General features: G+C 42.2%; 1 protein-coding gene across 1 annotated transcript in view; it reads left to right on the top strand.

Annotated features, from left to right (window-relative positions):
* Window positions 1-1,460, top strand: part of DZIP1L (DAZ interacting zinc finger protein 1 like) — a 41,771-nt gene extending 40,311 nt beyond the window's left edge. The window contains exons 15-16 of the mRNA XM_044291666.1: window positions 504-637; window positions 1,047-1,460. Of these exons, the coding sequence (XP_044147601.1) occupies window positions 504-637; window positions 1,047-1,208 (296 nt within the window). The 3' untranslated portion in view covers window positions 1,209-1,460. The remainder of the gene's footprint in view (window positions 1-503; window positions 638-1,046) is intronic.
* The last annotated feature ends 15,454 nt before the right edge of the window (window positions 1,461-16,914 follow it).

Below are 16,914 nucleotides of genomic sequence, written 5' to 3'. Positions count from 1 at the left end.
CTGCCAGGAAGCCCGGTGACGTCACCGGCACTGATGGGCAGGCTTTAGCACTGCCCTAGCCTGTAAAACGGCTATGGCAGCGCTAAAGCACGCCCATCAGAGCCGGTGACATCACCGAACACTCTACCGGGCGGAAGCCTCCGCCTGGCAGTGTGTTATTATAAACAAAAATAGCTCTTGCCCTGCGCGATCTAGCGCAGGGCAAGGGAGCGCATTGAAGCATGAGATGCTCTGATGCTAACATCAGGGGTGCTGCCTGGGTGAAAATATGGGTATGTCTGGGTTAAGCTCCGGACAGCTCCTTTAAGGAAAGAACATAGAGAGGGAAACAACTATTTTGCAGGGGCCCAGTTTGATCTTTTTTATTGGACTCCCTCCTACAGTTCATACATGACCTCTAGCTACACAAGAACATGTGTCCCGTATGTGACTCATCTTTGACATGTACTCTAAAGTAATTTAGTGCACTCTTATTTCATGCATATCCTGTTTTTCACATATAGGGTCTCTGGTCCATTCTATGGCTCGAAGCCTAGAAAGACAACTATCAAAGCAAAGGGAGAAACCATTTGGTGGTGTAGAAACCATCTCCTCTACTTTAAAATCTTCGAATGCGTCTGAAATAAGAAAGTCTCAGGTAATACAATGAACATGGTGATTATTAGGAGGATGCATGCCGTAGACACGGTTTTATACTTTGTCTTCTATTTTGTGACTTTTCGGACAATTGATTATGCTACAGTAAGTGCTTGGTGGAGTCAGTCCTGTCCAATAGACGCCTCTGAGATGTATAAATCTGTTGTGATTATAAGGGTTTATCTTTGAACACCAATTTACAGATACAGTATCATGTATAAATAAGAAGTTCAGTAACGTTGCAGATACTTTACATGATTTGTCTTGTACTGTTTCTGTGTGACATTTGGTTTTAGTCCAGAGCTGCATTTGCAGTTCTACAGGCTTCGGAGCTGACTCATTACCGTTCATGATCTGACATTGGCTCTTTAGTTGACTTGTAAATGACATTGTGTTGATGTATTTTATAGTCATGGGATGACAGTGACTCGGAAATTTCATCGTTGGAGGAAATCACTGATAACCTGGACCTCAGTCCAATGAAACCCCAGCCTGCTTTACGTCAAAGTGCAGACTCCACAGGCTCACATGGAACGAGTATCTGGAGCTCCACAAGTGCAAAGGGATGGTGACATGGAAGACCATGAGAGTTTTCTAATCTAGGAAAATGTGGACTTTTATGTTTTAAGGTGCAATATTTCTATGCAGTAACAATGCATTGCAGCAGAAACCTAAGAGGAACATAAAGGGGTTGGCTGCTTTCAGGCTTGGACTGGCCCACAGGGGAATCCCCCGGTGGGCCCCTAGTCTCCCACCCGCTGCACAAGTGGCACATAACACAGTAGACCTACTGTACTACATACTGTACATATATTCAATGTACAGCACCTTAACCAGCCTATGTTCATATAAAAACTTGTTAAATTAATTATTATATTTGGATGTATTTGTATGGTGGGCCCCCAAAATACGTTTTACTGGTGGGCCCTAGGTACCCCAGTCCGACCCTGGCTGCTTTCTAAAGGAATCCCTGTAATGTGCAAAAGAATAGGAAACCTTTAGCCCCTCATTTCTTCCCTGAGCACCCCGGGTCAGTGCCCACCGATTCAGTCTGTAAGCAATGGATGCTGACGGCCACCACACTAATGGTAATCAAGATATTGACATCATTTCCTATATCTGAATTGTTTTCTGAACAAGCACAGAAGTGGATGCCTCCAGGGCAGCAGTCACATGGGTAAATGATGCCATCTTGACTGCCACGGATGGGGCAGCTGCCAGCTTCCACTGATTACAGATTGAATCCACGGATACTGAACCCTGATGCTCAGTTAAGTTGAGGGGGTTGGAGTTTCTTATGCTAGTGCCCAAAAGGTAAGGGTGTGGCCAACCCCTTTATAGAGTATGTGACAGCTTAATATGCAGTCCTATGTAAGAACACCATAGGACAGCTACAGGTCTGCACTACAGTAGTCGAAACAGCGCGGAAATGTTGTTGAATCAAACAGGGAAATTCTTTACTCATATGCATCAGGTGAACACTGTACTTTTTACTCACAATTTCCAATCCAGTTGAGTAAAAATGAAATACGTTTTTTGCTGCAATGAATACTTTTTCCTTCTTTTATACAAAAATATTCAGAGTGTATTATAGCTTAGGGTAATTTCACACTAGCATTATTCCTTTCTGGTATCGAGGTCCGTCCTAGGGGCTCAATACCGGAAAATAACTGATCGGTTTTATCCTAATGCATTCTGAATGCGCAGACCTTTAAAAATGCAAAAAAAAGGTAAGGTAAATAACGGATCCGTTTTTCCGGATCACACGGGAGAGACAAATCTGGTGTTTCAATGCATTTGTTAGACAGAGCCGCATCCGGATCCATCTAAAATGCTATCCGTTTGCACACGGATTTCTGGATCCGGCAAGCAGTTCCGGCGACGGAACTGCTTGCCGGATCTTCACAATGCAAGTGTGAAAGTACCCTTATATTATATTTTGTTATAAATCATGCTTAAATGTTCACATGTTAAACTAGAACATGGTCTATGACATCTCTGTAATCTATCAATTGTTTCTATTTACTGTCACTGGAATTAGTTCTCAGCATCCAATAATCTGACTTTGTGTCTATCGGCTGTTGATGGAGCATTTTACTATTCTGGAGGAGGGCTGCACCCAAGGATTTCCTTGGCTTAAAGTGTCAATCTATTCTTAGGAGGCTTCATAACTTTACAATGATCCATTTCAAACGTGCTTGTCAGACACAGGAGCCCCTCTGCATGAATGTGAGCCATAGACTCAATAGACTGAAGTCAACTCCTTGACATGTATGGGAGAGTTTTCTACAAGCTTTGTGACCTAGACAAAGGTGACTGTATAGGAAAGGGGAAAAGAGGAGCTGTGACAATACCCACTGAGATGAATGGTGGATCCTGTGTTATCTATACACAGGTAGTATCTGTCATTGTAATCCTGCCTGTAATGATAATAAGATATCGTTTATGTATATAGTCTAAAAAATGTTTAACATAAAAATGTAAGCAATAGGTCATTTTCTGATGACACATTCCCTTTATTAAAGAAATGAATTAACATATATTTCAGCACTTCCTCCCTTAGCCCTGTCCACCTTCCTCCTCACTGTCCTGTATCTGGCTGTAAGGCAACTGGCTGAATCAGGACTCCCCACCCCACCCTCCATCCTGCCAAGCCCACCCCTTAGCTAAGTCCCACCCTCTCTCAGATGGTCTCCACCTGAAAATGAAATATTAGATAATATGTACCCTGCAGAATTTCTACCACATTGTTAGTTTCAGGAGTATTCATAAAACCCAAACAGGGGGGGAATGTTCTGTTTTTCACTTTAGAAAATCACATTTTCTAATAATTCCTTGACAGGGTTCATTGACTTTAAACTGATCACATAAAGGTCTGCTGCTGGGGACTCTATCAATCAGCTGTAAATTGTGGAGAACCTACCACTATATCTTTATATCACCTACAAATCCCACCATAAAAGAAATGAGGCGTTACACTATTCTTATTGAAATCAGTGGGCTGTCCATAGAGTCAGACAGGGGTTCCTTGGGAGAGGAAATCATTTTGAGGGCACACCACATCTATGCATTGTAAGTTTTACTGTTATCCTTGTGAATGCAGACCATACCTCAAATCGCAAGCACCATATTATTCGCCCTATAAGACGTAGGAAAATAAGAAAACAAATATTTTTCATCAGACCCCCATCGGACCCCCAGTGTTAAGCAGACCTCAGCTCAGAGCCTCAATGTTAATGAGACCTCAGATCAGACGTCCAATGTTGATTACACCTCAGCTCAGATGGCAAATCATACCCCCAATGTTAATCAGACCCCCATAGTTAATAAGACCCCCAGCCAGACCCCCAATGTTAATTAGACCTCCAATCAGACCTCATATTCCCCAATATAAATTAGACCCCCAATATAAATTAGACCCCAGCTCAGACCCCCAGTGTTAATCAGACCTCAGATTAGACCAAAAAAGAAAGAAATCATCTCACCTCTCCTGTTCCGGACACCGCTGCCGCGTCTGAGATCCAGTGCTCCTCCTGCTTTTCCTGCTGCGCTGCATTGTGCCCCAGCATGAGGTCACAGAGCACACCTACGTCCTCATGTTGTGCACAGGACACAGCACAGTGTGCAGCACATTCAGGAGAAGGCCAGAAAGCGATGAGTACTGGCAGCACAAGAAGCGCTGTATTCAATGCTCCCCTGTCCTACTGTACTAATGAGCACTTCCAGAATGGAACCGCTCAATAGTTTTCCCCTATAAGACACACTTTTGGGAAAAAAGTGTGTCTTATAGGGTGATAAATGCAGTAATTAGCTCCATAAACGTTTCTTTCAGCTGAACATTTAGAGTCGATTATTGTATAAGATCCTGGGCCCACCAGTGGACTCTTTGGTACATTAGTGGACCAGTCCACCCTGGCTATACATGTAATTAATGGCTCAAAGAACCCCTCAATAACTAAACCCTCTCTATGTTGAAGCTCAACCAAAAAATAAACCTTGACCATACATGGATTGAAAATATATTTCAGATTTGTGGTGCAAGAACAGGTTAGTAAATAAGCACTAATAGCAATAAATGTTACCAGCGTTTACCTATGAGCCATGGACTGAGACCAAATACCTAGGATGTTTTACTTGACCTATAGTATATTTTTCTATTTTCATAATCACAGTGCTGGATATAGATATTTTGTAAGATGTGTTGCTTCGTTAAGTGTGTTTATATTTTTATACTAATAAAGATGATATTTGACTGGACTGAATTGCTACGTGCTAATGAACTCTGATAATAAGTAGCCATGGCTGCATTTACTATACACATAAGGCTCTATGTTTGCTACTGAAAATGCACTAGTTTTGGCATACATGCTTTGAACTGCATTTATCAAGCTTTAGACACTTTGCTAACCATTGTACACTTCACCAGAGAAGGGGGGTGAGATTTAAAATGCCTGTACTATTAAAATATAAACATATTTATTGTCGCTTTACCTTCTCCCCCCCCCCCCAAAAAAGGATAAAAAGTGAACAAAAAATTAGCCCTCACACAGCTCTGTAGACACAACTATAACTTATGGTGGTCAGAATATGGCAAATGAAAATAAAAATCTGTTTGTTTAAAAGTTTGGAGTGTTAAAACACAAGAAAAATGATACAAATGTGATATTGTTGTGTATTGCAATTGCACTGACCCAGAGAATGAAGGTAACAGATCATTATTACCGTCATTTTCACTTTATAAGACGCACTTTTTCCCCTCTTATAAAGTGAATACTAGTGAGCGCTTCCATAATGGAAGGGCTCACTAGTATGCATTAGGTGCGGGAGTGGGGATGAAGCCTTGCAGGCGCTTCCGATACTCACCCTCCGTGGTTTTCTTGCTAGGGCCAGCTCTCCACTGTCCTGACCCCGTACAGTGTCAGGACGTAGTGCGCACACTTTGACCTGACGCTGCACGCATTCAGGTGACAGTGCAGCGTGGGCAGGGAATGCAACGCCAGACCCGGAGCGGAGCTGCGGCGCAGGGGAGGTAAGGAAGTTTTTTATTTTAGTCAGATGGGGATCTAAAAGAAAAGGGCTGATCTGAGGTCTGATGGGGATCTAAACGAAAAGGGCTGATCTGATGATCTGAGATCTGATGGGGGTATAAAAGAAAAGGACTGATGGGGTTCTGACATTGAGGGTTGATATGGGGTCTGATATGATGTCCTGATATTTATGGGGGTCTGATCTGAGGATCTGATATGATCTGATGAAAGATATTTTTTTCTAATTTTCCTCCTCTAAAATCTGGGGTGCGTCTTATCATCTGTGCATCTTATAAAGAGAAAAATATGTTACTGAATAGGGAACACCATAAAATTGAAACCCAGTAAACTATTTGCAATGTAAGATGATGGCATTGGTAAGTACAACTTATACAGGTACCCCATACAGGTATGTAAAAATGAGTAAGTTATAGCTTGGGGAAGGCAGGGACCAAAAAACGAAAAAGCAAAAACAGAAAATCGCTTGGTCCTTAATGAGTTAATGTACAGTACCTCCTTGGCGAAAAAGATGTGTGTAAAACTGAGTCAACTTACTGTGCCTTGAAAAAGTATTCATACCTCTTGAACTTTTCCATATTTTTTTATGCTACACCCAAAATCTTAAATGTATTTTATTGGAATTTTATGTCATAGACCAGTGATGGCGAACCTATGGCACGGGTGCCAGAGGCGGCACTCAGAGCCCTCTCTGTGGGCACCCGCACCCTGGAAAATGTCTATGGTGCATCAATATGCCTTAGACTTTTCCTGCTATTCATCAGCGCAGGGCGCACTATGAACGGCACAGGCAGCGCATTGAATGCAGGCTGGCTATTATAGCTAAATGATAAAGTACATGGAAGATATACTACATTGGTATTCAGGTTAAATTGCTGTGTTGGCACTTTGCGATAAATAAGTGGGTTTTGGGTTGCGGTTTGGGCACTCGGTCTCTAAAAGGTTTGCCATCACTGTCATAGACCAACACAAAGTAGCAAGTATGTACGTGAAGTGAAAAGAAAATGAGTTTTCAATATTTTTATAAATCAAAATCTGGAAAGTGTGGCGCCCATACATTGTAGGACCACCTTTCGCTGCAATTACAGCTGTAATTCTTTTAGGATACGTCTCTAAAAGCTTTGCACATCTAGAGGCTGACATTTTTGCACATTCTTCTTTGCAAAAGCTCAGTCAGACTGGAGAGTGTATGTGAACAGCAATTTTCAGGTCTTGCCACAGATTCGAAATGGGATTTAGGTCTGGACTTTGGGCCATTCTAACACATGAATATACTTTGATCTTTCTAAACCATTCCATTGTAGCTTTGGCTATATGTTTAGGGTTGTTGCTTAACATATGGCGATGTCCCTTGTAAAACACTGAATCCTAAAGTGAGTTTATCTAATGCGCCTGTGGCTCTATATTCATAAAAAAGAGGTTTATATCACCTGTCAATCACTTCAAAATGTGTCCAAGGGGACGTCTCATGGTGAAAGGTGCCCGGCTGCATCCATCTCGTTTAGGTGCCCAGCGCCACCTTCAGTGCTGAAATCACCGCCCTCCCTCAGTTCAACGCCGCCTCTCGTACGTCAGCCCAATTTAGCCAGATCCCGCGCGTGCGCACTTCGCTAAACGAGGCCGCTGACAGTAGTCCACATGGGCGCATCAGGTTATACCTAGTGCGCACGTGCGGGATCAGGCTGAATCGAGCTGACGTACGAGAGGCGGCGTTGAACTGAGGGAGCACGGCGATTTCAGCATTGAAGGCGGCGCTGGGCACCTAAATGAGATGGCTGCAGCCGGGCACCTTTCACCATGAGACGTCCCCTTGGACACATTTCGAAGTGATTGACAGGTGATATAAACCTCTTTTTTATGAATATAGAGCCACAGGCGCATTAGATAAACTCACTTTAGGATTCAGTGTTTTACAAGGGACATCGCCATATGTTTAGCTTATAGGACCAATTTCTCATGACAGAATCCCTTTAAGTCTACAGCCTTACAGCCTCTAACAGGTTTTCCTTCCGGATTGCCCTGTATTTAGCTTCATCCATCTTCACCTGAACTATGACCAGCTTCCCTGTCCCTGCTTAATAAAAGAACCCCCACAGCATGATGCGGCCACCACCATATTTCACAGTGGGGATGGTGTGTTCAGGGTGATGTGCAATGTTAGTTTTCCTTCACACATAGCGTTTTGCAATAAGGCCAAAAAGTTCAACTTTGGTCTCATCTGACCAGAGCACCTTCTACATGTTTGCTATGTTCCCTACATGGCTTAAGAAAAACTGCAAACGGGACTTCTTATGGCTTGCTTTAAAAAATGGCTTTCTTCTTGCCACTCTTTCATAAAGTGCAGATTTGTGGAGTACACGCCTAATAGGGGGCGTCGTTTTAGTTTTCGCCTCAGGCAGCAGAAAGGCTAGGTGCACCCCTGCATTACAAACATTTGCAGATACCCCCAGGTCTGGGGCCCAGGTAGATGTCTCAATGTAAACTAGAGGTTTCAGTTTGACCACTGCCCTTTCAAATGGCTGCTCAGCGGAGGTGTTGAGAGTTGGTCCCGCAGCAATGATATTGATGGCCTGACCTGAGCATAGGTGGATAGGTGATACACTTTCATTCTGCGGCGCGCCATTTAAAATCTGAATTGTTGTGGAGTTGACATCTGGCGGCATAAGTTATATGAGAAGGCTAGTTCTGGTGTTCTCCGCTTCAGGCCGCCACATCCATTTTCATTCTCCTACCAGCGTGGATCTTTTTGATGTTAATGTGTTGACAGCATACTAATCTGTTAATTAGATTGTGTTGTGTCCTATTTTGTAACATAATTCGCATTGTCGGTGCACGGCTGTGCACATAAATGAACCTCCTCCGCCGTCGTGTCAAAATCCATTTTGTCATGTTGACACTTTCTGAGGTGAGGTAATTCGTGTTTCTACCGTCCCCACAGGCCATAAACATTGCCTGTGACAATGCCCTGGTGCTTGTCGAGAGCGTCTTGGTAAAGGGGAAGTGTCACAGAACAGCACTTTACATCTGACAGATGGATTGTGTCTCTGTCTGCGAGGTAGGAACATGCCATCCGAGAGCTGCGGCAAACGGCATCAGGGTTGTTATTCATTAACTATTCATTTAGCAGATCCTCTCCGCACGCCCATGTCTTTGTTAGACAAATCTTCTTCCCACAAAGGTAAACAGGACAAATTCATTAAGCAAAGAAAGAGATGGATTTAAGTTCAGCGCTGTAGTAATTAAAAAGCCAAACTGGCAGTCAGTGCAGGGAATTCACGAGACATTGAGAGGCCGCATACTTTATAGTTGTAATGGAAACCCAGCTATCCACGAACAATGTATGACGTTTTTAATAAGACTCTAAAATGGCAGCCGTCTGAGGTCTCAAACCATTGCCCTTGATTAACCACTTCATTACCGGAGTGCTTATCCCCCTTCCTTACCAGGCCAATTTTTTAGTTTCAGCAATGGACCTATCTAACTGCAGATAACTGATTCATTTCTGAGCCAGCCTACATGTATTTGACCTTTCTTTTGTGCCATTAGATGATGGATATAATATTAAAAAGATATATATTTAAGGAAAAACAGAAAATTATGAAAAAAATAAACATTTATAAAACCATTCCTGTACGCTTGTACCCTGAAAATAGATGTTATTTATATAATTTATCTACTGGCTGGGCTCGCCGCAAGACTTCAAAAGACTGGAGCGCATTTTGGCGGCCTATTTTTCTATTGCTGGTTCTATGGCACGATACTGCCAGAAAAATCTTGTACGGTGCCTTCACTCCTTCAAAGTGACTTTTTTTATGTTGTTCCCCTAAAGCAGGGATGTCAAACTCGTGGCCCTCCAGCTGTTGCAAAACTACAACTCCCATCATGCCTGGGCATACTACAGCTATCAGGGAATGATGGGAGTTGTAGTTTTGCAACATCTGGAGGGCCATGAGTTTGACATCCATGCCCTAAAGTGTTCATCTTGGGAGAATTTTGACATTTTAAGTTTTATATATATATATGTATGGAAAAAAAATTGTTTGTATATTTTATATAGAAAAAACCCTGCTATACAAAATATAGCTAAAACAAATGCTTAGATTTTGAAAATAGAAAATGTGTGTATGTTTTTATTTTACACATATAGAAATTCTACTAAACTATTGCTAAAACTAATAAATATATATACTGTATATATTTTAATAATTTTTTTTATGGACAAAAACGGGGCAGGATGTTTGTATGGGTGTGTATGGATAGCACAGCTGCTATACAATGGATGGCGCTGTGCAGTTTTCACTAACAGCTGATCCATATCTTGAGAATAGGACATGTAACGTGGCGGCACACAGAGGAGGTGTCAGAAGGCCTGTAGATGAGATGATCTGAGGGTCTTTTTTGGTTCCTCGCGGTGGTTAATCCTGAGTCCAATTTTCCCCTAGGCTGCAGCTGCAGTGGATGGAGGGAGTCAACCCTTGTTCCCCTCAAGGCACACTCTGGGATTAAGGGTCCTGCCTACTGGTGGCTGTGGGGCCCTTCGAGGTGAATGTGTGGCAGGGTGCAAGGCAGGAGGACTAGGGCAAGGTGCTGGTTGATGGTGGAGACGGTGACCAGGCCTGCTTGGTTAGCATAAATAAAGTCTTGTTACTGAGGATGAGGAGAGGTGCAGTGCAAATATAAGCAGTTGCACTGTTTCAAGTAGTTGACAAGGCAGTAGTTCTCCAGATGGCTCTGTATTAGGCGTCAGCTATACAATGTTCTCCTTTAAGTCCCTTTCTGGATATCCTATGCCATCCTTCCGAATAACCACAGGGGTGTAATTATTCTCAAAATACTTTCTGTAGTTCCCAGTTGCAGGGTGCAGATGGATGACTAGCCCGTCTTAGAAATATGACGGGTGTCAGAAGCAATAATTCCAGACAACAAGCAGTAAAGTCTTTTGCCATAAATGTGCCCTTTCCTTACTGTCTCAGTTCCACACGGTCTTCAATTGATCTGCAACTTTAAGGATAAATATTCAGTGCTTTCGTCCTTCAGGGGTTCTCAGCAAAGTTACTCTTTCTGACATCTTTTCCACTCCAAGGAATGGTGTTTTCCTGTAGAACTGTTACTTTCAGGGCCTACATGGAGGAGAACACCAAAGCAGGATTTCACTCTAGTTAGCTTGCTAAGAACTCTGTACTCTACATAGCCGTCACAGTGCATAAACCACATGCAGCATCATAGTAAACATTTAAAAGTGGTGAACCTAAGTATTTAGCTTTAACCCTTTAGCAATGATGGGTCACTGCAGACATCAATATCAAACTCCTGGGAAACCACTGTAAAAGGGTTGTTCAAGTTAAAAAGAAAATGAGCAGAGATTGTTAAAACAATAGAAAACAGTTATACTAAATGCTCAGATCCAGCAAGCAGAGCGATGAGTATAACTTTTTTAAATTATTGTTAAGGGATTGTTTAAGATTATGAAAAAACAAAGGCATGTCCGTCCTCCTTGCTGAGGACAATCCTACATAACACAAATGGGTTGCAGCCAATCATTGGCCACAGCAGTCTTGTTCCATATACCACTGAGGCCAGTGATTGGCTTCCGTGGTCACATGCAGTATACGGCTTGTCATCACCACAGTCAGGACAGCAAAGGCCAGAGGGGAAAAGTGGAGGGGTTGGGACACAAGACTTCAGAAATGCAAGTACATATATATAAATAAATCTGATCAGCCAATCCTTTATTTTGCAATGAGATGGGGAACACAATGAGTGTAAGTATAGCAGCGGTGGGGAACAATGTGGGGACTGAGGTTAGTAATGCCTCTATTCTTTTAACCTCCTCTGCCTTTTTTGTAAAAAAGATAAAATATCCCATCATGACCTCCCTTTGTAAATCTTCATTGGACATTATGTATTGATTCATTGATAATGCAGATTAGATTAGCATAGTGGTGAACAAGATGGTGCCCTATAACATATCAAAATGCTATCCCTTCCGGTCAGGGCCAGACTGGGACTGAAACTCATCCCTGGCATTTTAAGACAGGCCCACCTACTGTATTGTGAATGATAATGCTCCCTGAGAATTCCCCCGTTAGCACGACCACTGCTGATGGATTGCATGGTGGTCATAACCATGGAAACAATCAGTGTATGATGTGATGGAAAAATGAATCCAGCCAGCAAAGGAGGCAATATGGACAATCACAATCCATTAGTAAGTGCCTTGTATTAACTTTCTCTACGTGATTAAGTGAGACATCCCCTTTAAGGCAAAGTGAGTGAGCAACAAAATCGTCACTGGTATCACACACAAGTTCTAGCAAAGAAGTGTAAAAATGAATCCTTATATGACTGTAAGTAACAATTATGCTTATAAAAATGAATAGACAAGCAAAGGTGCAAGTGCAGGAGCTGATCATCTTTAGTTTTTGAACAGATTCTCTCTCAGACTTAGCAGCCTTTATGGCTCAGAGTGACCTCTATGAGGGCTTCCGAGACCTGACGCACACCCTATGTCACCCTCTGATTAAGTTACTCCCTCTCTTCCCTCATGCACGACCTACCAGCGCCAAGATAACCGCTGCTGCTTGGCCCTTCAATTAAATGCAAGTGGGAATGTCCAGTGCTGCAGAGCGAAGGATCTAAAGTGCACTTAATGACTAGGACCCGCCCTTGATGCACTTAAGCTCTCATTTGCATATTCATGAAAACAATGATTTCACAATAACAGTGCTGCAAATCTGATAAACAAGGTATGCTATTATTCAGCAGGAGAATGCCCGCTTGATTAAGGTTGATCCTGCGGGCAGTTGCTCTTTAAAGAGAACCTGTCATCTGTCCCTTGCCAGTGTAGCATGAAATCCTAACAGACTCTCCTTACAGAGAGCTATGTTTTACATATTTTACACTGAAATGCTGTTACGGTACAGACAAAACACCATTTTAAAAATGATTTAGGTACTGGTTGAAGATTCCTCTGTGTGACTTCTCCTCTTCCTGCACAGCTTGATGGACAGGTCTCTTTCTATGCCCATGCTGCGCTCTTTTGTCCCGTAAGACAACAGATGCCACCATGGTCCCCATTATAGTCAGTGAGGTCTGTTTGATGCCAGTAGTGCCCTTCATACAAACAGATCCATCTTTGGCTTGTATTCCTTTTTACTAGTCTGTTCCTATGATGAAACAGACGATCTGAATGCCCAATGCAGATGTAAATGAAGCCTAATATTGCAGGAATACTTACTATACACATAATTACTTACCAATAGGGTCAATAAATAAACCAAGCAGATCACCAGATAAATAGAAAGAAAGAAAGCCCGAAGTTCGTCTCCTGCTTCCGATCTATTTCAAGGCTGTCTGTCTGCAGCCACCACTAGGGGGAGTTCAGTGCATGGGAATTTATACAGGTACTACTGAAATCAATGAAAACTGTAAGATCTATATGCCCTGAGCTCCGCATAGTGGCTGCTGATGGAAAATGATGTGAATCTACAGTATGTTGGGAACTGGAGAAGTATTTTTGTGCCAGGCCCCGCCATATATGGCCTGAGATGTGCATTAGTGTTGATCGAGCACCAAAGTGCTTGGGGGCTCTGGCCGAACACATCAGGATGCTCGGGTGGTCTACAGAGCCCTCGAGTATAATGGAAGTCAATGGGAGAACCCAAGCATTAAACCAGGCACCCCCTGCTCTGAAGAGGGGAGGTTGTCTGGTTCATAGGAAAAGGTCAGAAAATGATGGAAACACCACTGAAATGGTTCGGGAACAGCATCGGGATGATGTCTGGATGCATCTTGGACTCCCAGGTCGCTGCTGTCCGAGTAGTACACTACTTTTACAGACTGACAATAATACGCACGAAACCGAAGATAAAATTCATTTTAGAGGAAAAATTGTTAGGAAGCATTCTTTTCTGTATATTTACTTGTATAAAAAGTGCAAGTGCTGCCAAAAATTACAAGGAAGAGGCACTCCGATACAATTCAATAAGAAAAAGTTCCAGCACTCACGTTTTCTTTGGTAGCTAAAACCTCGTCTTTATTCAGGCAGTAGAAGCAATATACAGGACATGCACCCACTAGTGTAGCAACATTGACGCGTTTCAAACAAAGTTCTTATTCTTAACTGTGAGCAGTATCTTTTCCAGAGATTATATAATGGAATGAAACAAATGGAGAGGTGGGGGAAGGGATAAGAAGGAAAAGGTCTGACCTTCTATTCCCTATATAAGGCACTGTTCACATTGTCACTTTTTAGATACAGCCAGTTATTTAGACTGATGCGATTTGCAATTACATTGCTTGATAATGTGAACAGTGCCTTATTTAGGGAACAGAAGGTCATACCTTTTCCTTCTTATCCCTTCCCCCACCTCTCCATGTGAGGGCGGAACCATTTGTTTCATTCCATTATGGGTGCGAAATATCCGCCTTCACTGGCAAACCTCACCATGTCCTATTGGGAGGAGGCATATGTGTATAATACAGACAATCCATTCTCCGAATGTATTGTGTGGTATGGCAGGTACATCGACGATTTGCTCCTCATTTGGAGTGGAGATGTACCTGCCATACAGGAGTTTATTCAATATCTTGAGGATAATCCTTACAATTTGCACTTCACCTATATCGAGGATCAATACTGCGTTAATTTCCTAGACCTTAAACTTTCAGGAATACCAGGTCATATAATACAAACTGAAACCTTTCGTAAGGAAGTGATGGGAAATAGGATTTTACATGCAGACAGTCACCACCCGGTCCACACGATTAAATTGATTCCTGTGGGCGAATTCACATGTGCCCACAGAAACTGCAGTACTCCTGCGGCTTTTGATCGCTAAGAATAAAACTAGAGAGGAATTGCGGTTTCTCTTTGCAGAATATGACAAAAAATAAATGTAGAGGAAAATAAAAATAAAATAGGTGATAGTAGTAATGCTAATGTACAGTCAGGTCCATACATATTGGGACACTGACACAATTCTAACATTTTTGGCTCTATACACCACCACAATGGATTTGAAATGAAACAAACAAGATGTGCTTTACCTGCAGACTTACATCCAAATCAGGTGAACGGTGTAGGAATTACAACAGTTTGCATATGTGCCTTCCACTTGTAAAGGAACCAAAAGTAATGGGACAATTGGCTTCTCTGCTGTTCTATGGCCAGGTGTGTGTTATTCCCTCATTATCCCAATTACAATGAGCAGATAAAAGGTCCAGAGTTCATTTAAAGTGTGCTATTTGCATTTGGAATCTGTTGCTGTCAACTCTCAAGATGAGATCCAAAGAGCTGTCACTATCAGTGAACCAAACCATCAGTAGGCTGAAAAAAAAACACAACAAACCCATCAGAGAGATAGCAAAAACATTAGGCGTGGCCAAAACAACTGTTTGGAACATTCTTAAAAAGAAGGAACGCACCGGTAAGTTCAGCGACACCAAAAGACCCGGAAGACCACGGAAAACAACTGTGGTGGATGACCGAAGAATTCTTTCCCTGGTGAAGAAAACACCCTTTACAGTTGGCCAGATCAAGAACACTCTCCAGGAGGAAGGTGTATGTGTGTCAAAGTCAACTATCAAGAGAAGACTCCACCAGAGTGAATACAGAGGGTTCACCACAAGATGTAAACCATTGGTGAGCATCAAAAACAGGAAGCCTTTACAGTTCTGGAACAACATCCTATGGACAGATGAGACCAAGATCAACTTGTACAAGAGTGATGGGAAGAGAGGAGTATGGAGAAGGAAAGGAACTGCTCATGATCCTAAGCATACCACCTCATCAGTGAAGCATGGTGGTGGTAGTGTCATGGCGTGGGCATGTATGGCTGCCAATGGAACTGGTTCTCTTGTATTTATTGATGATGTGACTGCTGACAAAAGCAGCAGGAAGAATTCTGAAGTGTTTCGGGTAATATTAACTGCTCATATTCAGCCAAATGCTTCAGAACTCATTGGACGGATCTTCACAGTGCAGATGGACAATGACCCAAAGCATACTGCAAAAGCAACCAAAGAGTTTATTAAAGGAAAGAAGTGGAATGTTCTGCAATGGCCAAGTCAATCACCTGACCTGAATCTGATCGAGCATTCATTTCACTTGCTGAAGACAAAACTGAAGGGAAAATGTCCCAAGAACAAGCAGGAACTGAAGACAGTTGCAGTGGAGGCCCGGCAGAGCATCACCAGGGATGAAACCCAGCATCTGGTGATGTCTATGTGTTCCAGACTTCAGGCTGTAATTGACTGCAAAGGATTTACAACCAAGTATTAAAAAATGAAAGTTTGATTAATGATTATTATTCTGTCCCATTACTTTTGGTTCCTTAACAGGTGGGAGGCACATATGCAAACTGTTGTAATTCCTGTACCGTTCATCTGATTTGGATGTAAATACCCTCAAATTAAAGCTAACAGTCTGCAGTTTTAGCACATTTTGTTCGTTTCATTTCAAATCCATTGTGGTGGTGTATAGAGCCAAACATTTTAGAATTGTGTCGATGTCCCAATATTTATGGACCTGACTGTAAGTAGTCACTGTGACAAAGATAGTCAAGGTGATCAGCATGAAACCAAGGAGGACATGCCTACCCTTGTCTTAACGTACAGCAAGCAGTTTGATATAACACAACAAACAATTAAAAAATATTTGCCAATATTATATGATGATAATGTACTTTGCTGCATGTTGAGACAAGGATGTAGGATCGTTTCAAGAAGACCTCGAACTCTATATAACACTTTATCTCCTTCTTTTTATACACAGCAGGTCAACAGAGAGATGATATATGGCTCACTTATTAAGGTTTCACCAGGTGTGACAGCTTTCGCTGCCGTACTTGCAATTACCGTATGCTGCCGTACTTGCAATTACCGTATGTAGTGAATATGAAAACTTTTCACAATGCAAACACTTCCATTACATATCCAATCAAATCCTTCATTAATTGCAACTCTATCGGTGTTGTATATGGTATTCGCTGCACGGCCTGCGAACTGAGAAAATTCAAGGTTAGAATTGTGGAGCACCTCAACTACATCAATAATCCTGCAAGTGTGAACATATCCAATGTCGCTAGACATTTTATACATAAACATCAACGGAATGTGAAACACTTTAGAGCTGTTGCTATCGAACAAGTGAGGTTACCAAAGAGAGGAGGTGATTTAAAGCGCCTTGTAAGATTAAGGGAAGCTTTTTGGATTTTTAAATTGGACACCAGAC

The sequence above is a fragment of the Bufo gargarizans genome, chromosome 4, assembly GCF_014858855.1.
Source record: "Bufo gargarizans isolate SCDJY-AF-19 chromosome 4, ASM1485885v1, whole genome shotgun sequence".
Lineage (NCBI taxonomy): Eukaryota > Metazoa > Chordata > Amphibia > Anura > Bufonidae > Bufo > Bufo gargarizans.
The sequence above is the reverse complement of the archived record's forward strand: the minus strand, read 5'-3'. Positions and strand labels throughout refer to the sequence as shown.